The 26880-nt window shown below is 40.8% G+C and overlaps 1 protein-coding gene across 2 annotated transcripts in view; it reads left to right on the forward strand.

Annotated features, from left to right (window-relative positions):
• Window positions 1-2047: 2047 nt before the first annotated feature.
• DERA (deoxyribose-phosphate aldolase) overlaps window positions 2048-26880 on the forward strand; it is a 58656-nt gene continuing 33823 nt past the window's right edge. Inside the window, exons 1-6 of one of the 2 annotated variants that reach the window (XM_083365318.1) lie at window positions 2048-2106; window positions 10078-10175; window positions 13766-13913; window positions 15823-15918; window positions 18203-18337; window positions 26419-26547. In XM_083365318.1, coding sequence (XP_083221444.1) covers window positions 2076-2106; window positions 10078-10175; window positions 13766-13913; window positions 15823-15918; window positions 18203-18337; window positions 26419-26547 — 637 coding nt within the window. In that variant the 5' untranslated portion in view covers window positions 2048-2075. The remainder of the gene's footprint in view (window positions 2107-10077; window positions 10176-13765; window positions 13914-15822; window positions 15919-18202; window positions 18338-26418; window positions 26548-26880) is intronic. The other variant, XM_083365319.1, reaches the window with a different exon arrangement.

The following is a 26880-nucleotide window of genomic DNA, read 5'->3' on the forward strand; positions in this document are numbered from 1 at the left end:
TCAAAATTTGCAATTCCCCTTGTTACTTTCTTCGCACGTTTACCTTCACCACATTTAAGCCCAGAAAGTATTTGAAAAAACGTAGGTGGATCCCGAGAAGTTAACATCTGTCATCAGGTAGAACTCAAATGACACCTCTAGTGAAAGTCAGGACCTTTTATTATGACTTTTATTATGACTTTCAAAGGAAGGCGGGCTTCCCGAAGCAATTCTGTTGACTAGGAGAAGAAAACCTTTGACTTCAAGAATAGTGGCCGATGCTGTTGACACAGCTTTAAAAACAATTGAAAATCCGTGGTTCTTAACACTTCGGCAGGGAGAAAATGACAGGGCTCTGAGCCCTGCCTAAAAGTTTTGTACGCCAGAGGCTGCTTTGTCAAAAACCCAATAAATTCTGAATTGCTCTTTAGCTTCCTTGCCAGATTCCAAATGTGACATTCATTTCCTACCTTTTCTCCGAGAAGGCAACATGATGGACTCTTCCCTCTATCAGCAGTGCAATATGCTGACCTTATTGGTGGGGGGGGGGGAGAGGAAGGGAAGAGAGGCCTTTAGCCCTTCAACTCCACGATCAACAAGGGCCCCATTTAGACCTGTGGTAATTGTACACCGAGAAGCTGTTTTTAACACTGTCCAGTCTGCAGCGTTGATTTAGCTGGATGATATAACTGTAAATCATTAATGAAGAGAGAGCCTCCTGGTCGTAAAATCATGAGAGGCTCAATCACTACAGTACTAATAGGGGCCATTGCAATTTATGAACCAAAAAGCAGCGTGAGCGCATCAATCATTTTATTTTTGCGGTCCCAACGAATACAAATACGAGTTAATACGAACTATTAAGCATACTATGGACAGGGCCATGCATGCATATAATAATAATATAATAATAATAATAATAATAATAATAATAATAATAATAATAATAATAATCCACTGCTCCTTGGTGGAGCAGTGGGCTAATGCCTCCTTAAATAACCCCAGCTGCCTGCAATTAGTGCAGGTTCGCATCCCACCAGGCTCAAGGTTGACTCAGCCTTCCATCCTTCCGAGGTAGGTAAAATGAGGACCCAGATTGTTGGGGGCAATTAAGCTGACTTTGTAATAATGCCGCTTGGGGTGTGTGTGAAAGCTCTAATAAGCAGGCATATACATAGAATGAAGGCTACTGCTAAGCTTGTAAGCCGCCCTGAGTCTTTGGAGAAGGGCGGGATATAAATGGAATTAAAATTAATAATAATAATAATAATAATAATAATAATAATAATAATAATAATAATAATAATAATAGTCCACTGCTCCTTGGTGGAGCAGTGGGCTAATGCCTCCTTAAGTAACACCAGCTGCCTGCAATTAGTGCAGGTTCGCATCCCACCAGGCTCAAGGTTGACTCAGCCTTCCATCCTTCCGAGGTAGGTAAAATGAGGACCCAGATTGTTGGGGGCAATTAAGCTGACTTTGTAATAATGCCGCTTGGGGTGTGTGTGAAAGCTCTAATAAGCAGGCATATACATAGAATGAAGGCTACTGCTAAGCTTGTAAGCTGCCCTGAGTCTTTGGAGAAGGGCGGGATATAAATGGAATTAAAATTAATAATAATAATAATAATAATAATAATAATAATAATAATAATAATAATAATAATAATAATTAATAATAATAATAATAATAATAATAATAATAATAATAATAATAATAATAATAATAATAATAAAAAAAAAATACAAATACTACTACTATTACTACCACCACCACCACCACTGCTACTACTAATAATAATAATACCAAGCCCTTTGCCTGTCTTTTTGTTTGCTCACTACCGGGCGCGGGGATCCGCTTTGCCTTTACAATCTGCAGAAGCGCGGGCCTGCTTTTTGTTTGCCGTTTGCAAGCGGATCGCCCCAAAGAGATGCGAACCGGCTTGGCGTTTCTCTGCCCCGGGGTCCCTCCTGGAGGGGAGGCGGCGGGAGGAGGAGGAGGAAAACGCGGGGAGGGAAGGAGGGAAAGGGCGTAACCAGGAAGCGCCGAAAGCGCCTTGCCCTGGAAGAGCATCGACTTTCGCTTCTCCGCCGATCATGGCTGCTAGCAACCAGGGCACCGAGCTAGGTAAGCCCGGCGGCCGCGGCGGACCTCGGGCAAGCTGAGGGCGAGTCCGGACAAATGGTGGCGGGCGGAGCGGGCGGGAGTAGGCTGGGGAAAAAAAAGAAGGGGTGCTTTGAACGAAAGCCTGCCAGTTTTTTTTTTTGGGGGGGGGCAAATAAGAGCAGTTCCTTCACGTCTATGGAGATTCTGGATCATCCAGGTCGTGGTTGTTCCAAAGGTGCTTTTTTTTTCCCCCCGAAAGGCCACTGGAGTTTCTTGATTTCTTGGATGAGAAGTTTTCAAAGGAAAAAAAAATATATCGAGAAAATCCAGTGGCCTTTAGGAAAAAGCACCTTTGGGATGAGAGCAGTTCCTTTCCTTACACGTACCGCACACAATAAATAATTGCCTTCCCGCCGCCCCGTTCCTGCCTTGGTTTTTCTGGCTGGTGTCAATATAAAGAAATTGGCGGTGCCCTCCCACCTGGGATGAGTTTCATGGACACGCTGGGTGGTAGGGATTTGAAAATGCTGCAAATGTTGCAGGGTTCACATTCTGCAAGAAGAAACAAGCGTATAAGTGTGAGAAGTTTGTTTATTCATTTACTTAATTTATAGTGTGGGGGGTGGGGTTGGGTTTCAAACCTTGAAGCTTTAAGATGTATGGACTTCAGTTCCCAGAATTCCCCAGCTAGTTATCTAGCTAGCTGGGGAATGGCTGACACAGGATTTCTGGGAGTTGAAATCCATATATCTTGCACTTGCCAAGTTTGAAAAACACTGATTTATAAGGATTAGCAGTGATCCAAAGTGTTATTTGTCTTATTTGTCTCTTGAGAAACCTATATGCGGGTCAAGAAGCAACAGTGAGAACTGGACACGGAACCACTGATTGGTTCAAAATTGGGAAAGGAGTCCAGCAAGGCTGTATACTGTCGCCCTGCCTATTTAACTTATATGCAGAGCACATCATGAGAAAGGCAGGGCTAGATGAATCAAAAGTTGGAATTAAGATTGCCGGAAGAAATATCAACAACCTAAGATACGCAGATGATACCACTCTAATGGCAGAAAGTGAAGAAGAACTAAAGAGCCTCTTGTTGCAGGTAAAGAAGGAGAGTGCAAAACTTGGGTTGAAACTTAACATTAAGAAAACCAAGATCATGGCATCTGGCCCTCTTAATTCCTGGCAAATAGATGGGGAAGAAATGGAGGTAGTGACAGATTTTATTTTCCTGGGCTCCAAGATCACTGCAGATGGGGACTATAGCCAAGAAATTAAAAGACGCTTGCTCCTTGGGAGGAAAGCCATGGCAAATCTAGACAGAACACTAAAAAGCAGAGACATCACCCTGTCAACAAAAGTGCGTATAGTCAAGGCTATGGTCTTCGCAGTTGCAATGTATGGCAGTGAAAGTTGGACCATAAGAAAGGCTGAGCGCCAAAGAATTGAGGCCTTTGAACTGTGGTGCTGGAGAAGACTCCTGCGAGTCCCTTGGACTGCAGGGCGATCAAACCGGTCAGTCCTAGAGGAGATCAACCCTGACTGCTCTTTAGAAGGCCAGATCCTGAAGCTAAAACTCAAATACTTTGGCCACCTAATGAGAAGGAAGGACTCACTGGAGAAGAGTCTAATGCTGGGAAAGATCGAGGGCAATAGAAGAAGGGGACGACAGAGAATGAGGTGGCTGGATGGAGTCACTGAAGCAGTAGGCGTGAGCTTAAATGGACTCCAGAAGATGGTAGAGGACAGGAAGGCCTGGAGGAATGTTGTCCATAGGGTCGCGATGGGTCGGACACGACTTCGCAGCTAACAACAACAACAAAGTGTTATGCGCTCCTGGCCGCTTTCCTTCATGACCAGAGACAAGCTCGCCTGACCAATAACCAGCCAAGACACAGTGAAGGCCCTGTTTCGTTTATTGCAATAAGCGGGGAGAGAAGCTATCAAATCTTGGTTCGCTCCAAAGTTTCAACCCAAAATATTCCCATTTTTATACAGCCCTGTCCTGGCCGCCACATCCCTCCTCTTTCCCCATTGGCTGAGGTACTATGAGGTTACACTCTTTCCGACCGCCTCCTACCTATTTCCTGCTACATACTAAATCATACATCCCATGTACATTAAAATTAAGAGATAATTTATGCAAGGTGTGTCAGTGAATATTAATCAACTAATTGCACATGCTCAGTTGCTTGAGTTCTAGCCCCCTTTTTGTGACCTCTTAAGAAACAAATAGGTTCTTTTCTGTTTTGCTACTTATCTTCTCTTACAGATGTATTGATAGCTTGTCTTCTTCCTTTCCCACTAATTTTTGCCTACATGTTTCATTTAGCATCCTTTCTTTTTGCTCTCCTTTCCTGGTTCTCATCTCCATCCACCTAGTAAATTTCCATTGCAGCATATTCAGTTTTAAATTTCTCTTTCAATATTAAAATTTGGAGACCTTTCATTTACTTCTATCAAAAGGAACTTATAGGAGTGTTAGAAACATAAAGTCACTCAAACAACAGTGCAGGGGAAGATAAAAACTTAAATTCAAACACTTCACTGGATTCACAATTCATCCTGGGTCAAGCATCTGCTGGAAGGGGCATGTTTTTAAGGCAGGGGGTCTTCAAACTTGGCCCTTTTATGACTTGTGGACTTCAACTCCCAGAATTCCTCAGCCAGGCCTGGCTGAGGAATTTTGGGAGTTAAAGTCCACAAGTCATAAAAGGGCCAAGTTTGAAGACTCCCGTTTTAAGGCCTCAATCCAAGATGAATTTATGATGGCCCTGGTAATTATTGGTATTTAGACATCCCCCTCCCCAAACCTGAGGTGTATACTTTAAAAAGAAGGAAACAACATTGAAAACCCATCTTTTATTCCCAGCAGAAAAAATCCAGACAGCTCAGAAACCTATGGGGACTAACAACTAACAATAAAATAAATAAATAAATAAATAACCACTGAATGTCAAGTTTTCAGAGCCATTGAGATCACTGGAGTGACTGCAGTCTAACGCAGCTAAAGGGTGCTAAATCATACTTGACAAATCTCATATCAGCTGATAAAACCAGTATTAACAAAAGACAGTTGGAGGGTTGTGTGAAAGGAAATATAATCCCTGCTGTTAGCAAACATTGGCAGCCAAGGTATTTCAGAGGACCTGGGCCTGCAATTGAAAAGTCATTTTTCCTTTCATTGTGGCTATGGTATGGACTAGTATGACTGGTCCTTTGGAGTCCATTTGAGGTTACAACAGACAACCCCCTCCCCAGTACCTACGACTTGGTTCTGAAGTTCTGATGGCTGTCCTCCTTCCATGATCATGTGACCTCAGTTTGGGCGCTTGGCAACTAGCCCTCATTTACGGCTGTTTGTAGCAACCTGCAGGCCTGTGACTGTATTTGCCAAAAACACATTTACTTTCCATTTGGGGCAAAAATAGCCCATAATGAACAATGGATTCACTTTAGGATTGCAGGCTTCATTACAATCATATGTTGAGCACTACCTGTAGAGGAATTTATGATCTGCTGGCATTTTCCGCTTAATACTTTGGGGAGGTGTTTCTTGGGAACATTTCTAAGTGAAATGCTGTTTTAGACTGCCTAAGAAAATAAATGTCTTTTTAGGGCCTTGGATCTGATCTCCAGAAAGTATCCAAGAACAGGAGTAATGTTCAAAGCACTAAAAAAAAATTATGTGCTACCTATACCTAAGAATTTGATTTTTTAATGGTCAAGACAATTTTTTTTCTAGATAAGGCTCAATGGAATTCATGGGAGGCTGGACTTAAATGGGAACGCAACGACTCCAAACTAATGACCCATTTAACTCGGCCCTCCTACACGAAGTGTAGCCTTGAAATGCGCTATTCTAGCATGATTTTGGTTTTGGCTTAGCACCAAATATGCCGTTGTACCCTAAGCCAAATATACTGAGTGTCCTGGAATCCAGCAAAATTGCAATTTCCAAAGAAACGACTGAATGCAGTTTTGAAGGCAAAGCTTTGGAACATATCTTCAGATGAAACAAAGCGTATTTCCATCCCCCTTCCCCCCAGAGGGAGGATTAAAGAAAGTTGGCTAATTATCTGTAGTTTAACTACTTTAATTACTTTGATCCCTGAAGCCCCATGAATATTTGATTGGAACAGATGACATATTAAAAATGGTATTATTAACACTCCCAGGTTTAATGAATTGAAACGTCTTTGTCTTTCAGCAGACATTCAAGATGATTCAGACCTCTTCTTTCCCAGATGTGCAATCCAGTTTTCCTTTTTAGAGCCAGTGGAATATTTATTAATATTCTGTCTTTCCTTCAGGAGCTTAGGATGGCATGCATGGTGCTTGTATCGCCATTTACCCCCCCCCCCCAAATAGCAACCCTATGAAGAGGGACTGAGAAAGAGAAGGTGGAGCTGGGCTAAGGTCATTGGGATGTAAATGGATAAGAATAAAAATAATAAATATTCACAGGCCCTCCATTTTCAATTACGGTGGGTCATCTACAGCATTGTTTCTCAGCCTCAGCAACTTTAAGATCCATGGACTTCAACTTACTGAATTCTCTAGAGCATCATGTGGATAAGGAGAACTTATTACAGACTGACCTCATCAGAAAGATCCAGGGATCAGGGGCACCGAGAATCCAGAGATCTGGAATCCGGGATGAGCACAGGACCTAGGAAGGGGAATTAGTATACAAAAGGAGAACTCTGTCTCATTCTAGGCAATACATATAGTCCTCGACTTACAACCATTCATTTACTAACCATCGAAGTTACAAAGGCACTGAATGAAGTTACTTGTGACTGTTTTTCACACATGACCTTTGCAGCATCCCCATGTTCGCATAATCAAAATTTGGATGCTTGGCAACTGGTTCGTATTAATGACAGTTGCAGTGTGTCCCGGGGTCCTGTGATCGCCTTTTGCGAACTTCTGACAAGCAAACTCAATGGGGAAGCCAGATTCACTTAACAACCAGGTGTCTGACAGATTCACTAACAGCTGCAGTGAATCACTTAACAGCTGTGGCCAGAAGGAAATGGAGCAAAACTCACTTAACAACTGTCTTGCTTAGCAACATAAATTTTGGGCCCAATTATGGTTGTAAGTCGAGGAGTAACTGCACCACCAAAGTGCTGCTGTCACATTTTGTGCTATTTCCCAGCTGACCAACCAAGCAACACAAAGTTGTGCTGAATTTTCAACTACCAATGCCAATTTTAGAACCTACTCCCCTTTAGCCCCTCCCCCCAGCCCTTCTCTCACTCAGATCAGCAGGAAACTAGAACAGTACAACTTTCAGTCTCCAGTCCTTCCCATCCTGTGTCTTCTGACTCGTAGTCCTTCCCACCACCAACCAATCTGATGACAAATTGATGACCTCACACCTTATGTGGTCCAGATAACCTTTGTAGAACTCCAGCTTCATTAATCCACTAATTGTGATGTATGAGTCTAGAACTTGTGTGCTAGACTAGGGGTCCACAATCCATGGTACTGGGCCGCGGCATGCCAGCAACCGGTCCACACAAATAAGCAAAGCCCCATCTGTGGGATGCAGGCAGCACACAAAACCACACAGTCTCCGGTCTGTGGAAAAACCTCTCTCCATGAAACCGGTCCCTGGTGCCCAAAAGGTTGGGGGCCTCTGCGTTAGACCTTATCCTAAAAAGGCTGAGTTATTGTTTGATGGTCACCATGATGTAAAAAAGATGTTGAGGCTCTAGAAAGAGTAAAGAGAAGAGAAGCAGAGAAGATTAGGGGACTGGAGGCTGAAACATACCAAGAACGGTTGCAGGAATTGTCTAGTCTAGTGAAAAGAAGACTAAAGATGACATGATAGCAGTCTTCCAATATTTGAGGGGCTGCCACAAAGAAGAGGGGGTCAAAGCACCTGAAGGCAGGACAGGAAGCAATGGATGGAAACTAATCAAGGAGAGAAGCAACCTAGAACTAAGGAGAAATTTCCCGACAGAACAATTAACCATTGGAACAACATGCCTTGGGAAATTGTGAGTGCTTCATCACTGAAGGCTTTTAGGAAGAGATTGGACAACTACAGGGAGTGCAGAATTATTAGGCAAATGAGTATTTTGACCACATCATCCTCTTTATGCATGTTGTCTTACTCCAAGCTGTATAGGCTCGAAAGCCTACTACCAATTAAGCATATTAGGTGATGTGCATCTCTGTAATGAGAAGGGGTGTGGTCTAATGACATCAACACCCTGTATCAGGTGTACATAATTATTAGGCAACTTCCTTTCCTTTGGCAAAATGGGTCAAAAGAAGGACTTGACAGGCTCAGAAAAGTCAAAAAATAGTGAGATATCTTGCAGAGGGATGCAGCACTCTTAAAATTGCAAAGCTTCTGAAGCGTGATCATCGAACAATCAAGCGTTTCATTCAAAATAGTCAACAGGGTCGCAAGAAGCGTGTGGAGAAACCAAGGCGCAAAATAACTGCCCATGAACTGAGAAAAGTCAAGCGTGCAGCTGCCAAGATGCCACTTGCCACCAGTTTGGCCATATTTCAGAGCTGCAACATCACTGGAGTGCCCAAAAGCACAATGTGTGCAATACTCAGAGACATGGCCAAGGTAAGAAAGGCTGAAAGACGACCACCACTGAACAAGACACACAAGCTGAAACGTCAAGACTGGGCCAAGAAATATCTCAAGACTGATTTTTCTAAGGTTTTATGGACTGATGAAATGAGAGTGAGTCTTGATGGGCCAGATGGATGGGCCCGTGGCTGGATTGGTAAAGGGCAGAGAGCTCCAGTCCGACTCAGACACCAGCAAGGTGGAGGTGGAGTACTGGTTTGGGCTGGGATCATCAAAGATGAGCTTGTGGGGCCTTTTCGGGTTGAGGATGGAGTCAAGCTCAACTCCCAGTCCTACTGCCAGTTTCTGGAAGACACCTTCTTCAAGCAGTGGTATAGGAAGAAGTCTGCATCCTTCAAGAAAAACATGATTTTCATGCAGGACAATGCTCCATCACACACGTCCAAGTACTCCACAGCGTGGCTGGCAAGAAAGGGTATAAAAGAAGGAAATCTAATGACATGGCCTCCTTGTTCACCTGATCTGAACCCCATTGAGAACCTGTGGTCCATCATCAAATGTGAGATTTACAAGGAGGGAAAACAGTACACCTCTCTGAACAGTGTCTGGGAGGCTGTGGTTGCTGCTGCACGCAATGTTGATGGTGAACAGATCAAAACACTGACAGAATCCATGGATGGCAGGCTTTTGAGTGTCCTTGCAAAGAAAGGTGGCTATATTGGTCACTGATTTGTTTTTGTTATGTTTTTGAATGTCAGAAATGTATATTTGTAAATGTTGAGATGTTATATTGGTTTCACTGGTAAAAATAAATAATTGAAAAGGGTATATATTTGTTTTTTGTTAAGTTGCCTAATAATTATGCACAGTAATAGTCACCTGCACACACAGATATCCCCCTAAAATAGCTATAACTAAAAACAAACTAAAAACTACTTCCAAAAATATTCAGCTTTGATATTAATGAGTTTTTTGGGTTCATTGAGAACATGGTTGTTGTTCAATAATAAAATTAATCCTCAAAAATACAACTTGCCTAATAATTCTGCACTCCCTGTATTTGTCTGAAATAGTAGGGTCTCCTGTTTGAACAGGGTATGGACTAGAAGACCTCCAAGGTCCCTTCCAACTCTGTTTTTCTGTGATGATGATGGAGTGATGATGAAAATTGTATAAAACAAAGAACTTTTAAAATTCATTTTTATCATGTTTTAGCTTTCCCCTGTCTGATCACCTCCAACAAAAGTTAAATTCCACAGGTGATGGTTGCTGGTAATATGAAAGAAGAAGGCCTAAACAATTATTAGTCCAATGTTGGACCAATGTCTAACACTGCTCCTCCCATCTCCCCTGCAGATTCTCTTCTTCCCAAAATTGATTTTGAATGTAAATGGCGATGGAAGTAAATGGATTTTTTTTCCCTCTAGATCTCACATGGCTTGCACGAGTTCGGGTGAATCATCCAGCTGTTCTAAAGCGGGCAGGGCAAATTCAAATGCATCGGACCATGAAAAAGAATTGGCAGGTGAGAAGGTCCCCACTGTTGGGTTTCCAAAAGAGACAATCTTTTCCCATGAATTTTAGCATGATGTTTGATGCTTTTGTCATCAAAACTCAATAGTGACAGTGGGCCAATAAAAAATGATCTGTTTATCCAACTCAATTTCAGACTTGGAAGGCCAAAAAACAACAAAACCCACCTAAAATACAAATGTTTACGTCAAGAGTGAAAATTTGGCAGCTATGTACCTGTATGTTTTTATCTTGCCATTAGAATGGGGGGAAGGTGTTGTTTTCGAAAGGGTTAGTTCAAAGGTAGACAACCTTGGCTCTTTTATGACTCGTGGACTTCAACTCCCAGAATTCCTGAGCGAGCATGGCTGGCTCAGGAATTCTGGGAGTTGAAGTCCACGAGTCATAAAAGAGCCAACGTTGCCTACCTCTGGGTTAGTTAGAGAAATGAAACCTTTCCAGTTCTACGGAAGCTTGCTGAAAGTCGGCAGAATGGAAACCTTTCAAGGACATTCTAGCAGGTGTGAAGAAGATAGCAGATGGGTTTCATAACAAAGAGGACTTGTTTATATGAGATACATGGATATCTGGTTGGGGGTAGTTATTGTTATATGCTAGGGTCTGATGCCTTGGGATTTTAGAGTTAGTTTAATGTCAACTTCCAGCTGAAGTAGCCTAATAAAAATCCAAGAAAATTTTCATTTCTGAAAAGCTTACTGTTTATTGAATACCTCGCTTATACCAATAATATATCAATAAACAGTAAGCTTTTCAGAAATGAGAATCATCCTGGACTTTCAGGATGGAAGTTGACAGTTTTAAGATAGATGTCTTGCTGGACAAGTTGGAATTGCCTCACTTCCAAATGCTGTGAATAAAGATGACATTTTTCAGGAAATATATGTAGTCCTCAAGTTAACGACCATTCGTTCAGTGACTATTTGAAATTACAATGGCACTGGAAAAAAAATTCAGACACTTGGCAACAGGCGTGTACGTACAACTCTTGCAGCATCATGCGATTGCCTTTTACAACCTTCCAAGTTGGTTTCTGACAGGCAAAGTCAATGAGAGAGGCTGGATTCACTTAATGACCACATGATTCACTTAACAACTCTAGTGATTCATTTAATAACAGTGACAAAACTGTCCTAAAATTGGGACTGATGCACTTATTTTTTATTTTATTTTATTTTTTTTATTTTAATTCCATTTATATCCCGCCCTTCTCCGAAGACTCAGGGCGGCTTACAAGCTTAGCAGTAGCCTTCATTCTATGTATATGCCTGCTTATTAGGGCTTTCACACACACCCCAAGTGGCATTATTACAAAGTCAGCTTAATTGCCCCCAACAATCTGGGTCCTCATTTAACAACTGCTTTACCTAGCAACAGAAATTCTGCACCCAAATGTGGTCATAAATCAAGGATTAGCTTTACCCAGTTAGGTTTTCAGGGCAGGACCCCATTGATAAAAACAACTTTCCAAATGATTTTTAAAAAACTATTTATCCTACTGCCTCTTCAGTTCAGACTGATTCTTGGAATTGTATTTGTCTTCACATTTTGCAAACAAGGAGACTAGATTTCCCCTCCTAGCTGCTAATTGTACATTCTTTTCTATTTCTTTTTTTTGTAAAAGTTTTTATTAATTTTTCCCATACATACAGTAATAATTTTTCAACCAACGTGCTGTCTGAGTTTACATTTGCTAATACATATTTAATTCCTAATCCTTTCTTATAAATAACATGGGGATTCAAGTAAATCCCTTTTCTACACTAAAAAAACTTGCTTTAAATCAAAACAGAAAAAAGAGTTGCATACTTTTAATAATGGAGTGGAGTAGGAGAATAAGTTAAAATCTCTTTTTCTGCTTTCAGTAATGTTTTGGTGCTAGTAAATATGCAAGGTACCAAATGATGTTGGCAGATACATTGTTGTTGTTGTTAGTTGCAAAATCGTGTCCGACCCATCGCAACCCCATGGACAACGTTCCTCCAGGCCTTCCTGTCTTCTACCATCTTCTGGAGTCCATTTAGGCTCACGCCTACTGCTTCAGTGACTCCATCCAGCCACCTCATTCTCTGTCGTCCCCTTCTTCTCTTGCCCTCAACCTTTCCCAGCATTTGGCTCTTCTCCAGTGAGTCCTTCCTTCTCATTAGGTGGCCAAAGTATTTGAGTTTTAGCTTCAGGATCTGGCCTTCTAAAGAGCAGTCAGGGTTGATCTCCTCTAGGACTGACCAGTTTGATCACCTTGCAGTCCAAGGGACTCGCAGGAGTCTACTCCAGCACCATAGTTCAAAGGCCTCAATTTTTTGGTGCTCAACCTTTTTTATGGTCCAGCTTTCACTGCCATACATTGCAACTGGGAAGACCATAGCCTTGACTATATGCACTTTTGTTGACAGGGTGATGTCTTTGCTTTTTAGTATGCTGTCTAGATTTGCCATGGCTTTCCTCCCCAGGAGCAAGCGTCTTTTAATTTCTTGGCTGCAGTCGCCATCTGCGGTGATCTTGGAGCCCAGAAAAATAAAATCTGTCACTATCTCCATTTCTTCCCCATCTATTTGTCAGGAATTGGGAGGGCCGGATGCCATGATCTTGGTTTTCTTAACTAATTTGACTATTGTTTATGTAAAACCAGTAGTTGCTACTTAATTTGTGATGTTTAAAATCAAAAGCAGGCAGATTAGAAGAAGGAGAAATATGATAGACTAGAGCAGGGGTGTCAAACTATTAGCCCGCAGGCCGGATGCTTCATGCTGAAATCATGCCCACCCCAGCTCCGGCAATGGGGAAAAAGTCACGATACGTCACATCACGTAACGTGGCGAGTTTGACACCTCTGGACTAGAGGCTGCTATTGGACTAGGACTGAGGTGATCCATGTTTGTGTCTACCCTTGACCATGAAAGACTGAATCATTTCAACTTACAGTTGTGGTATTCTGGAGATATAAAAAAGGGAAGCCACCATGCACCCTATGGTTCTTTCTCTGGTTTATCTGTCCTGTGAGAAAACTTAACACTACCACCAGATGGCAGCAAAACACATAGAAAACTCTTAGCTGCCATCTATTGGTCATCTGTGGTTACTCTAATCAAGGATCCAACCACAATTACAGGTAGTCCTCGAATTGCGCATACAAACGGGCCCCACATCTACATTGCTAAGCAAGAGAGTTGTTAAGTCAGTTTTACTCCATTTTACAATCTTTCTTGCCACGGTTGTTAAGTGAATCACTGCAGTTGTTAAGTTAGTAACATGGATGCTAAGTGAATCTGGCTTCTCCGTTGACTTTACTTGTCAGAAGATTGCAAAAGGTGATCACATGACCCCAGGATGCTGCACATGAATGCACTATTTAAAAGAGGTCATGCCAGTTGCCAAACATCTGAATTTTGATCACATGACCATGGGGATTTTGCAGCAAGCCTTAAGTGTGAACAATGGTTGTAAGTCACATTTTTTAGTCCGGTTGTAACTTCGAATGTTCAGTGAATGAACGGATGTAAGTCAAGGACTATCTGTACCAACTGTGTAGCTCAGTTGTAAGGACATTATTTTGATAATTTTGGTGTGTGTGTTTTTAAAATAAAGGCAGCTTGGCTTTTGAGAGCCGTCACCTGCATAGACCTCACCACCCTTTCTGGAGATGACACCCCATCCAATGTTTGCAGATTGTGCTACAAAGCCAAACATCCCATCCGAGAGGATTTGTTACAAGCCTTGAAAATGCATGATAAAGGTATCTTGTGGTTACGAAACCTTGGTTCTATCTGAGTAAGGCGTACTGATCATTTTTAATGTTCTTGTCCTTCGTCAAACAGAGAAACAAGCTGAGTAGATATAGCTGTGTTAGCAATGTGATATGCAGCGTGAAAATGGAAGAAAAGAGGGGGAAAAACATGGAGAAGTATATTGCAATACAACAGCACCAGAACAATTGACCCAAGTGGATCGAAAGTCCTCTTGAAAAACAAAACAAAACAAAATGGCAGGAGAATTGCTTTGTTTTGCTTTTTTTTTTCTTCCCCTGTAGCTTCCTCCAACATTTTCAAGTGCTGGACGAGGCTAAGTGGAGGCTGTGAGAAAAAGCAAACCACTTCTCAGTAATGCAAATCACATTAAGGAACATTAGAACTGCCTTGCACAGGTTTAGAGTGGATCAATCCTACCAGTGTGGCTTAATCGCTCTTCAAGCCATTCCCCAAGCATGAAAAATTATTCACAGCGCTTGAGGTCCTGATAATTCTCAAATATTAAGGATATTGCAGAATAGAATAGAATAGAATAGAATAGAATAGAATAACATGATGGAATAGAGGAGTGGAGTGGAGTGGAGTGGAGTGGAATGGAATGGAATAGAGTAGAGTCGAATAGAATAGAATTAGAATAGAATAGAATAGAATAGAATAGAATAGAATAGAATAGAATAGAATAGAATAGAATAGAATAGAATAGAATAGAATAGAATAGAATAGAGCTGGAAGGGACCTTGGGGGTCTTCTAGTCCAGCCCTCTGCTCAAGCAGGAGAACATATACCGTCTCAGACAGATGAATGTCTAGTCTCTTCTTAAAAATCTCCAGTGATGGAGCACCCACGATTTCTGGGGGGGTAAGCTGTTCCACTGGTTGATTTGTCCTCACTGTCAGGAAGTTTCTCCTTAATTCCAGGTTGCTTCTCTCTTTGATCGGTTTCCAACCTTCTCCTCCTTCCATCTGGTGCTTTGGTGAACAACCTGCCCCCCTCTTCCTTGTGGCAGCCCCTCAGATCCTGGAACACTGCTATCATGTCTCCCCTATTTCTTCTTTTCTTTAGACTAGCCATACCCAAGTCCTGTAGCCGTTCTTTGTATGTTTTAGTCTCCAGGCCCTTGATCATCTTAGTTGCTCTTCTCTGATTTTTTTTTCCAAAGTCTCAACATCTTTTTTGTGATATGGTGACCAAAATTGGCTGCAGTATTCCAGAAATGTCCATTGTTCTTTATGCCTCTAAAGTCATGGAAATTATCATTGGATTTTAGCTTACATTATGGCCATGATAGGAAAACCTAGTCATGTGAGTTAATATTCCAATGACTGACTTGCATCTTGAACAGATACACATAACTTTTTTTTTCTGTTTTTGGCGGGAACGTCTGAAAGATCTCCTTCAAAATTCTTCCAAAATAGTGTTTAACTTGTTGCCTCTGCAAACATTTGGGAGAGGACTTTGAAGGCTTTCTTCAGGAAGGCAAATTAAATGCTAGGGACTCCTTCCCAAGCTAGATTGGTCGATCATGGACTCTCATAAACCCTACATGGCTGGGGATTTGGGTGGTTGAAGTCCATCTATGCAGAGAGCAAAATTAGGGAAGGCTCCATTGGAGGGAATTAGGTTAGTGGACAAGAGCCACATGAAGGTAACGGAGGGATCCTTAGTGCTCGCTGAGCTTGGTGGTTTTCTTGCAGATGTTTCATTACCCAAACTAGGTAACATCAACAGTGCTCAAGCAGTGCTTGGGTGCTGATGAAGTTACCAACTTGAGTAATGAAATGTCTGCAAGAAAACCTCCAAATTCAGAGCTCACTAAGGACCCCTCATTTCAACTCTGAGCTACAAATATTCTCCTTCATTGAAGATAACAGAGCTTTGACGATGGTTCCTTTCCAGGCATTACCACAGCAGCAGTTTGTGTCTATCCGGCTAGAGTGACTGATGCAGTTAAGGCTCTCAAATCTGCTGGCTGCCACATCCCAGTAGCTTCAGGTAAGCTCTCTGCCTGAATTTCAGAAGGGGAGATTCAGAATTGTATGCTAATTTTATTTATTTGGTTCCTTAAAGATTCTGGCTTGAGTGGCATGGTGGCCTAGAGGTGAAGACGCTCGCCTCCCACTCAGAAGGTGGAGAGTTCAATCCTAGGCAGCAAAAGATATTTCTCTATCAGAGCACAAAGAGAAAATATCTGCTGCGAACTCTGCATAGGCGTCAGGGAGGGCATCCGGCCAGCAAATGCTCAGCTCCATTCAGTCGCTCTGATTCCACCCCAAATCAAAGGATCACAGGGTCATAAAAAGAAGAAAAAAAATCAAAAGATTCTGTCTTGTTCTTGACTGATGAACAGTCCCATATGTGCCATGTATGCCATATGGGATGCCATATGTTACTAGAAGCTAACCTTGATACAGTTCTGAATTAAAAAGAAAAGTTGAGCCCTAAAAGTCCATGATCAAAATCAATGACGTGAAATGAAATGAGATGTACTTGTGCAGTGTTGCTACTTCAGTCTGCTTCTGTTTAGATCCAAAGTGATTCAGAAAGTCCACCATGGGTCGCAGGAGCGATTAATTTAACAAGGAAAAGAACCCCAAAGAAAGCACATGCAGGCATTCCTCACTTAACAGCCACAATTGGGATGAGCAACTCAGTAGCAAAGCAACGTGGTTGTAAAATGAGATACCACATGACTGTGACAGGCATAAAACCTCACTTCTGCTGCGGTTGTTAAACAAATCACCTGTGGTCATTAAGCAAGACCTTACTACTTGTGATTTTACTACTGGCTTCTCCTTTGACTTTGTTTGTTGGAAGCCGACTGTGAAACACACAAATGGTGGTCGAAGGATTATGGGAGACTGTGGTGGTTGTAAGTTGTAAGGTTAGTGGGCAAGAGCCACATGAAGATCAATTGTAAAGTTAGTTTTTCAGTGCTGTCATAACTTCAAATAGTCACTAAAAAACGCCGCTGTTATGCAAGGACTACCTGTATTTAACTTCTTTTCTTAACCCCCACAATTCTCAAAGAAAAAATCACAGGGAAAGTGAGTCTGTCTGTCTGTCTGTCTTTCTCTCTCTCTGTTTCACTCTCTGTCTCTTTGTCTCTCTGTCTGACTTTCTCTGTCTTTCTCTCTCTCTCCCTCCCTCTCTCTCTCTCTCTCTCTCTCTCTCTGTGTCTCTGTCTCTGTTCTGTTCCAGCCTACGACCAGCCCTGTTTGCGTGTCGGGGACAACCCCTTTTTTCCTTTTTACAGTCAATAGGCTGGAAAAACCCAACCCAAATTTATTTACAGTTCAAACAAAAAAGCAACAGAATATTTCCTTCAATAAATGAATCAAAATATCAAACAAGAGTCAACAAGAGTTAAACAGAAGTATCAGGAACAGACCAGGATTCCCTTAGAATGTCTCCAAACGGTTGCCTTCAGCAACCAGCCCCGCCCACACCTTCCCCTTTTATTATCAGCCCCAAGGCATGGCTTCTCACTGCCTTCTCCTCCTCTCACTGAGTTGCCTCATTGATTTGCTCTGCTCTGCTCTGCTGGATTGCCTTCTGCTTCTAGCGTCTCTGAACAGATTCAGCTGTGACTCTTCTGAGTCCAACACCTCGTACTCACACAGCTGAGCCTCATGAGGAACATGACTGGAGGGGCCAGGCTGAGTGTCCTGCAGTGCATCAGAGCCTCCCTCTGACACCAAAGGCTCTCAAAACCCCTCCTCCTCCTCAGATTCATCGGACTCAGCTGCTGGGAGCACAGGCTGACACTGAATCACAACTCTCTCTCTCTCCCTCTCTCTCTCTTTCTCCCTCTCTGTGTCTCTGTCCTTCTCTCTCTCTCTTTGTCTCTCTGTCTCTCATCTATCTATGGCTTGTCATTTTGCCCCCATCTCACAAACCTCCCAGGGGTGGGTGGGACCTCTCAGCAAGCCTGCCTACACTAGCAGCTGCATGAAACAGCAGTGATGTACATTTTTCTTTATGGACTGGAGCCAATGCTATTGGATGCTTACTCATCAGTAATTCAGTCTTCGACAAATTTAACTTGGCCTTGGTTTGCTCCATTTGGATCCTCACAGAGACTCCAAACACTAAAACATCCATACCACTTACAGTTTGGACAAGGAGGACTGACACCTGATTGTGACCATGACTGATGGAATCAAAAGTTGCTGAGAGGTCTAATAGAAGTCCTATATCTAGGTCCTGTTATGGTATATTGCCACACTATTTTAATATCCCTCATGTTTTTAATGGATTTTGTTTTTCTGTTTCTTAGTGGCAACTGGATTCCCGGCAGGACAGACAGCTCTGAAAATTCGTTTAGCGGAGATCCAGCTAGCTGTGGAAGAAGGGGCCAGAGAGATTGATGTTGTCATTAACCGAACCTTAGTACTGACGGGCCAATGGGAAGGTGAGCATTTGCATAGTCTTAAAATCAAAGTTCTAGGATAGATTGCCTCCACCTCCCACCCCCGTGTCAGCCCTGCTGGATAAATCAGTCAGAAAAATTTAGCTAGATGAGCTAAATCTACTTTACTGTAAGGCTTGTTGTTGTTGTTAGCTGCGAAGTCGTGTCCGACCCATCGCGACCCTATGGACAACGTTCCTCCAGGCTTTCCTGTCCTCTACCATCTTCTGGAGTCCATTTAAGCTCACACCTACTGCTTCAGTGACTCCATCCAGCCACCTCATTCTCTGTCGTCCCCTTCTTCTCTTGCCCTCAATCTTTCCCAGCATTAGGCTCTTCTCCAGTGAGTCCTTCCTTCTCATTAGGTGGCCAAAGTATTTGAGTTTTAGCTTCAGGATCTGGCCTTCTAAAGAGCAGTCAGGGTTGATCTCCTCTAGGACTGACCAGTTTGATCGCCTTGCAGTCCAAGGGATTCGCAGGAGTCTTCTCCAGCACCATAGTTCAAAGGCCTCAATTCTTTGGCGCTCAGCCTTTCTTATGGTCCAACTTTCACAGCCATACATTGCAACTGGGAAGACCATAGCCTTGACTATACACACTTTTGTTGACAGGGTGATGTCTCTGCTTTTTAGTGTGCTGTCTAGATTTGCCATGGCTTTGCTCCCGAGGAACAAGCGTCTTTTAATTTCTTGGCTACAGTCCCCATCTGCAGTGATCTTGAAAGTATAAACTTCCCACCCTTCATTTTTAACTGGGTCCTAAGTCTCTAAGGTGAAAAAATATATATATTTAAGTTTTTAATTCTCAACTCATTTTAAACCATTTGTTCAGTTGCTGGTTGCCAGACATGATCAGAATTCCATGCAGGTAGTCCTCGGTTAACAACCTTAATTAGGACTGGGAACTCCATCTCTAAATGACACTGTCATAAAGGGGGGAAAATAATCACATCACCACACAAGCTTACGATGGTCGTTCCAGTTGTGGTTGTTAAACAAATCACCCACAGTTAAGTGCAAGATCATTTGGATCATGGAACCGCAGGACCCTGTGATTGTCATAATTTTGTGCCAGTTGTCAAGTGCCTGAATTGTGATCACATGACCGTGGGGATGTTTCTGATGGCCGTAAGTGTGAGGAGTAGTCAGAAGTCACTGTTCAGTGCCATTGTAATTTTGAATGGTTGCTAAGCATGAACACCTCTACATGCCATCGCCTATAATATATACCCAAAGATGGACTAACATAGATAGTCAGCAACTTCGTAGTGGAGATTTAGTTACCTTTCATTTGCCTGCTTTGAGAAGAGTCTTATTTTCTTAGCTAGTGGCTACATTTTGGGCACAAAGAGAGACTTCTGGGCTCTTAGGAAAAGAACGCAAACATTTTGCTGTAGTTGTAGTTGGCTAAGAGTTTGCAACCATATTCAGCGTGTTCAGAATTTCCAAGCGATTCTTCAGAAATTTTGAAACTCTTTTTTTGCACGCTTGCAGGTGGTTGCCTTTTTTAAATAAAAAAAACCTAAATGTGTTTACAGCTGCCACAAATTTTGCAAATACCTCGTGTGTGTGTGTGTGTGTGTGTGTGTGTGTGTGTGTGTGTGTGTGTGTGTGTGTAAAAAATAGAATCGACATTTTCTGCAAAGCTGTATTGTGAAAATTCAATCCATCCACACTTTTCTCTAAATTAAGAGCCGGTGTGTGTGTGTGTGTGTGTGTGTGTGTGTGAAAAGAAAACTAGTGGGGTGCTACTGTTCTAATTCTTTGCAACACAATTGTTAAAAAGAATTCAAAGAGGTTTTTTTGGTTTAGGTGGTGTGTCGTTTTAAAAAAAGGTGTGCTGGATTCTTGACAACAAAATCTGTATTTTCTAATTGGTTTTCACAGAGTTTCAAGGCACATGTGTTACTGTTTAGATTGCTATGGCTAGTTGTCTCCCTAGAATGCTATTAATTAGTAGATTTTAATGCCACAGGAGATATCTTTTCCCTGTAATTGGGTTTTCCTTAATGTACTTTGAATGGTTTGCCTTTAAGTGCTGACAGAGCTCCCAACAATTGGATTCTGGGTAGAGGGGAAAAAAAAGGGATGCAATTAACATCCTTGCATTAAAAAACAACTCCCCCCCTCCCACATTGTTTTGGCTGAATGATATAGTGATGATAACCTCCACCTCTTTCATAACAGCTTTTTATTTTATTTTATTTTATTATATTTGTGGCCAAAAAAACTTTCAGAGTAGGTTGCAAAGTGCAGTTCTTGCTTTCAAGGTAATATTTAGAAGAAGGCAAGCGAAGAAAGAGGGCTGAGCCAAAGTTTTTGTTGCTAAGGGAGACATTTGTTAAATGAGTTTTGCCCCATTTTACTACTTTTCTCTCTCCACAGTTGTTAAGTGAATCACTGCAGTTGTTAAGTTAGTAACAGGGTTGTTAAGCGAATCTGGCTTCCCTATTGACTTTGCTTGTCAGAAGATCACAAAAGGTGATCACATGACCCTGGGACACCGTAACCGTCATAAATATGAGTCAGTTGTGCCAAGCATCTGAATTTTCATCAGCTGACCATGGGGATGCTGCAACAGCCCATAAGGATTGAAAACGGTCATACTTTTTTTAGTGCCATTGTAACTTCAAACGGTCACTAAACGAACTTTGTAAGTTGAGGACTACCGTAGTTCAGCTTGCTTGATGGAATTGCCCCAACTGAGTCTGATTTGAAAGAGGCAAAGTGATTTCTCAACATAACTGTTTGCTTTTTCTGGTGAATGAATTTTGTCCAAGCTGTGATTCGGAGCCCTAAAAGAGATACTGGATTTTCCCTCTTCCTTTCTTGATAATTTTCACTGGAAATGGCTTCTAAATTGCTTTTTGGATAATAATAATAATAATAATAATAATAATAATAATAATAATAATAATAATAATAATAATAATAATAATAATTTTATTTATAGAACCTTCAGAATGACACGTTTTATCACACTGGGTGGTTGTCCTCCAACTCACATTAAAATAGAATTTACGTAAGTTTAAAAGTTAAAGAAAACATTTTTTATTTGGAAATAAGCGGCAAAAGGGTGATTAGAATGGGAAACTTTTTAAAAAGACTGGATGCAACACTTTGAAAAAATAAGAATACTTTCTGTAGTTTGTTTAGAATCTTACTAAAAGTACGTATATGAAGATTTTGAGTTTACATGTAAGAAATCTTTCCCTGAGAAAATGTTGTGGATTAGAGAAAAACAGTGTAAAAGGACATTTTGAAGGCTGACTACTAGAAGCAACCACAAAAAAATTTAAAGATTATAATTAAAGGAGAAGATCTGCTGATACAGAATGGAGAAAAGTATTTTAACTCTGGAAAAATACAAGGATATTTGGCAGTATTCAGAAGTTTCTTTTTAAAATTGTTTCTTACTCTAAAAATGGGTTCAAGAGAGGAGAGGATATAAGTGAGAATTAGGCTGTTTTGCACAGGGATTTAAAATGGGCAGGATACAAGAATGACAAAGATGTTATACAGGATTCATAAATGAAATCAATTAATTTTTTAATAGCTAAAACAGACACACAAGTAGTAAATGGGAAGAGTGACTTTGAATGTGAAGATTTCAATTCAGAAGAATGACTAGGATAACTGTTTTATTTTGGACTTAGAAAGAAATGTTTTACATCTCTGAGGGAGTTTATTTATTTATTTATTATTTAGATTTATATACCGCCCTTTCCCGAAGGACTCAGGGCGGTTTACAGGATATTTAAAAGAAAATCAATACAAAAGTTAAAACAATTAAAAAAGATTAAATGAAACCCTGAGAGAAAATAAAAACCCCAGTTAAAATTAAAATTAAAAATTCTCAGCCTTAGTTCCTGAGAAAAGATTAAAAGGGAATAAAAAAAATCATTTCTGGAACCTACTTAAAAGGAATAACCGTCAAGATTTTTAAAAGTAAAAATAAGATATATAAAGTTGCTTTCTTCGATCAAGGTTAAAATGTATTTGATGGGGGTTTTTCTAAGGAGCTTTTAATGAGTTTTTCTTGACCAGGATTAAATGATGAGGCTTTAAAGATTTGTCTATAGATAAGATATGATAAGAGAAGAATTTTTTTGTTGTATTTTTAGAGAAAGTGATAAGGTGTGGTATTAAAATGGCAGGAAAGTGTTAAACTTGTGGAAAAGTTTCTAAGAGGTATGAAGAAAAGATAAGAAATTAATTTGTGGGACTTGATTTGATGGGATTAAATTTCAATATGGTGTTGTTTCTGGTAGCTCTTAATAGAATTTTTTTCTGATTAACCTTGAATGATGAGGCCTTAAAGATTTGTTTATCAATATGAGATAAGACATGAGAGGAAGAGATTTTTTTTGTATTTTTAGAGAAAATGATAAATTAGTGTGTGAAATAAATGAAAAAAATATGGAATTGATTTACTTGTTTAAGATATATTATTTCTGATAGCTCTTAATGGACTTGGGGATTAAAATTGAATGATGAGGATAAATTATTTGCTAATAGATAAAAATAAAATATGAAATGAAGAGATTTTAGGTTGAAATATTAAAGTGATAAGTTTCTCCTTAATTCCAGGTTGCTTCTCTCTTTGGTCTGTTTCCAACCGTTGTTTCTCATCCTTTCCTCTGGCGCTTTGGTGAACAACTTGACCCTCTCTGCCTTGTGGCAGCCCCTCAGATACTGGAACAATGCTATCATGTCTCCCCTATTTCTTCTTTTCTTTAGACTAGCCAAACCCAAGTCCCATAGCCATTCTTCGTATGTTTTAGTCTCCAGGCCTTTGCTGTTCTCTGGATTTTTTCCAAACTCTCAACATTTGTTTTGTGATATGGTGACTTGAGAGTGACTTGAATCTGACTCCCCTCCCCCTGTCCCCCGTATCTCTCCCATATCTAAGCATTCAGCCATATGGGCCCAATAGAATGATGGATGGCTACACCCCACTGCTGTATTTGGACAGGTATCCAGTTGGCCAAAAAAGTTTGACATTTGGAGCTCCAGTCCCAGGAACTGGATCAGAAGAGATAGCCAGAAATATCTCACCATTTTTATTCTAGTAAATGTATGCTTTGTGACTGGTCATGGTAAGCAACAATTTTGTGAACAGACTAGCTGGTGTCTCATGGCAGCCATCTTGTGAATAGGCAATAGAACTTAATTCAGTCCTGTATGTTGCCCATTTCTGATTATTTTTCCCAGTTGAGAGGCGGTGGTCAGAACTGTCCATACAGATCAAGTGTGGCAATTCTTTGGTGGCCACTTAAGACAGGACTGAAAACTCCAGAGGGGTTACAGTCATACCAACACAATTTGGAGAAGATGAAAGTGCGTTTTTTTTTGTTTTTTAACTATACTTTTTTTAGGGCTTACGTTACAACTTTTATGTGTTTCTCACCTTAAAGAAGCTGGAAACTGCTGTCACATAGTTGGAGATCTTCCAAGGACTGCAAAAACGAGATCTCAGACCCCCCCCCAATACTGCTTGTGGCTGCTGGTTGCCCATGATAGAACACCAATGGTGGGCCTGGCAGCTTGCAAAGAACAAGAAGACTAGGGAAATTACAATTTAAAATTTAAAATAGGACAAATGATGCCAGGGAAGAGAGGGCAAATGAAGGCAATAAGCTGCTCAGAATCAACAGTGAGATGGGTGGCATATAAATGTAATGTCTAAAAATAAATAAATAGAAAACTGAAGACAATGTCATTCTTTCCTTGGTGTACTTAAATTTAGATAGAGTACAACTGACATTGTATTTAATGGTTTTCACAGGAATGGCGAGTTTGAGCTGGCATTTGAAGGATACTATATGGGTAGCCCTCAACCTATGACCACAGCTGAGCCCAAAATTTCTGTTGCTAATCGACACAAATGTTAAGTGAGTTTTGCCCCTCTTTACAACCTTTCTTGCTACAGTTGTTAAGTGTATCATTGCACTTGTTAAGATAGTAACACAGTTAAGTGAATCTGGCTTCCCCCTTGACTTGGCTTACTGAAAGATCACAAAAGGTGATCGCATGACCCCGGGACACCACAATCGTCATCAATATGAGCCAGTTGCCAAACATCTGAATTTTGATCTCATGACCCTGCGGATGCTGCAATGGTCGTAAGTGTGAAAAACTGCCATAAGTCACTTTTTTTTCAGTGCCGTAACTTTGAACGGTCACTAAACGCAAGTCAAGGACTTTCTTTAGTGTAAAGAAAAAAGATTCTGGACACATCTGTTGTATTTTCTTTGCTTCCAAGTTAACCGTGTCTACGTATTTGTAGTTGAGATAGTCCAATTAAAAGTTGATTTGTGATGGATTGTGAATTAGAGAAGTGATCAGGTGCATTTTGAAAGGAATGGCCTTGAATGTTCCTCTCCCTCCTTCAGCACTCTCCATTTTTTTTAAAAAAAAAGCTCTATAAAGAGCTTGTGGCAAAGTTGAGGGTTATGTTTGATGGAAAGCCGTTGGGCTCACAGAACAGTCTTTCAGCACTGAATGCAACTCTAAAATCACTGAAAATGTTAAGTACTCTAACGTATGTCCAATTATGCTCATCTTTAAGTTAAATCTGCTGTTACCTATTGTAGTGTATCTGTATAACTATAATTTGTCTAAGCTTGGGCTTTAACAGTTATTTTAAGTGTTCTCTTAATGGACTGGAATATAAAAGCAAGTTATTGTGAGTACTGTATCCCTTTTTTCATTTAGGAATGGAGTCCTTGCATTGGAGTTACAAAAGTCTTTTTTTTTGATGCACAGCTTTTTTTATTCATACTTTGGGGGGGGGACCCTACTAAAATTCTTGTGAGTTTTTTTTCTCTAAGAGTATGTCATAAGCAATAGGAAAGGATAAAAGCTGTATAAATCTTGGAATCTGGACTTGGATCCAAAGATACTTGAAGATCAGGGAAGTCCTATGATCCCTGTTGCCAAAGTTCAATCGAAGCCCTCCCAGCATATTCAATGATACACTGCCCTTGAAAATGGAAGAGCTATTCAGTCTCTAATATACTTGTTAGTCTTCTGGGATAATGAGGCTTTCACTGAAATGATCAACATGTAATAAAACATTAGAAAAAGGATTTTGTTACCTTGGTTGGGCTTCCTATGAATACTGTTGGGCCTTCAAAGAGATTGCTTCAACAGGTTTCCCACTGTGCTGTGCAATGACAGACTGACATGAACTGTGGGGAGGGGGAAGGAAGTGGGGAAGGCTTGGGGGAAAATGAAAGTAAGGGCTGCATCTCCTTGAGATGTTGCCTCAAGGTCACCCAGCTGGAAGGAGCCACATACCAAACTTTGCTTGGACTGACTATTAAGAAAACATCTTGCTAGAACCTGATTGGTTACAATGGGTTGGGCAATGAGAGACAGTTAAGGGAGGGATTTTGCTCAATTTTGGTTTTACAATACTGCAATACATGTGACCTTTAATAAACTGTACCTTTTTCAACAAAGGGGGGCAAGGATCATTTCTATTTAGAGGTTTAACTTGTGGGAGGTCTGACACCCACCCTGCCTTTTATTATTATTATTATTATTATTATTATTATTATTATTATTATTATTATTATTATCATCATCATCATCATCATCATCATCATCATCATCATCATCATCATGGACACTGGCATGGCACGTAGGACCAGCATTTAACTTCATCTTTATTTGCAAATAGACCCCTTAAATATTTTTAGAAAACAAAATGGTGGTAGCAGTCCAGAACTTTTTGCAAGAGTCCCAATTGTTTCCTTATTATTTTGATCAGCAATTGGCAGGAAAAGTTTAATCTGCATTTGTTCATTTTTCACTGTTTAAATCCAAACTGGAAATCTGATGATAATAAAGTGAAAGTCCTTGGTGCTCTCTGAGATTGATTATTTGCTTGCAGAAGTTTCATTACCCACCTAGGTAACGTTATTGATGTTACCTACTTAGGTAATGAAACCTCTGCATGCAAACAACCAGACCTAGATTGTTCAACCCCGAACTACATATATCCTCTTCTATTAAAGGATGCTAACATGATTTAACCCCCCCATGTTTATTTATTTATTTATTTATTATTCCTCGCAGACCTTTATGAAGAAATCCGTCAATTCCGCAAGGCCTGCGGCAACGTTCATATGAAAACTATCTTGGGAACAGGAGAGCTGGGATCGCTTACAAATGTCTACAAAGCCAGTCTTGTAGCCATGATGGCAGGTAACTTCCACATCTTTTGATTTGGTACTGTTTGCAACAGATTGCTGCTTTGTGGAATGCTTCAGTTCTGTAAATTAGCCAGCCATTTGAGCTTTCTAATAAACTCCATTCCATTCTTCCTGTTCTCTGTTTTCTTTCTTTTGTCCTTTAGGCCAGGGGTAGGCAACCTTGGCTCTTTTATGACTCGTGGACTTCAACTCCCAGAGTTGAAGTCCATGAGTCATAAAAGAGCCAAGGTTGCCTACCCCTGCTTTAGGCAGTCAGCAGTTCTTGCCTTGGATACATTGAGCTTTCATTGAACTGTGCTGCTCCCCCCTGGCATATTACACTAAA

Source organism: Vipera ursinii, assembly GCF_947247035.1.
Source record: "Vipera ursinii genome assembly, chromosome: 6".
Lineage (NCBI taxonomy): Eukaryota > Metazoa > Chordata > Lepidosauria > Squamata > Viperidae > Vipera > Vipera ursinii.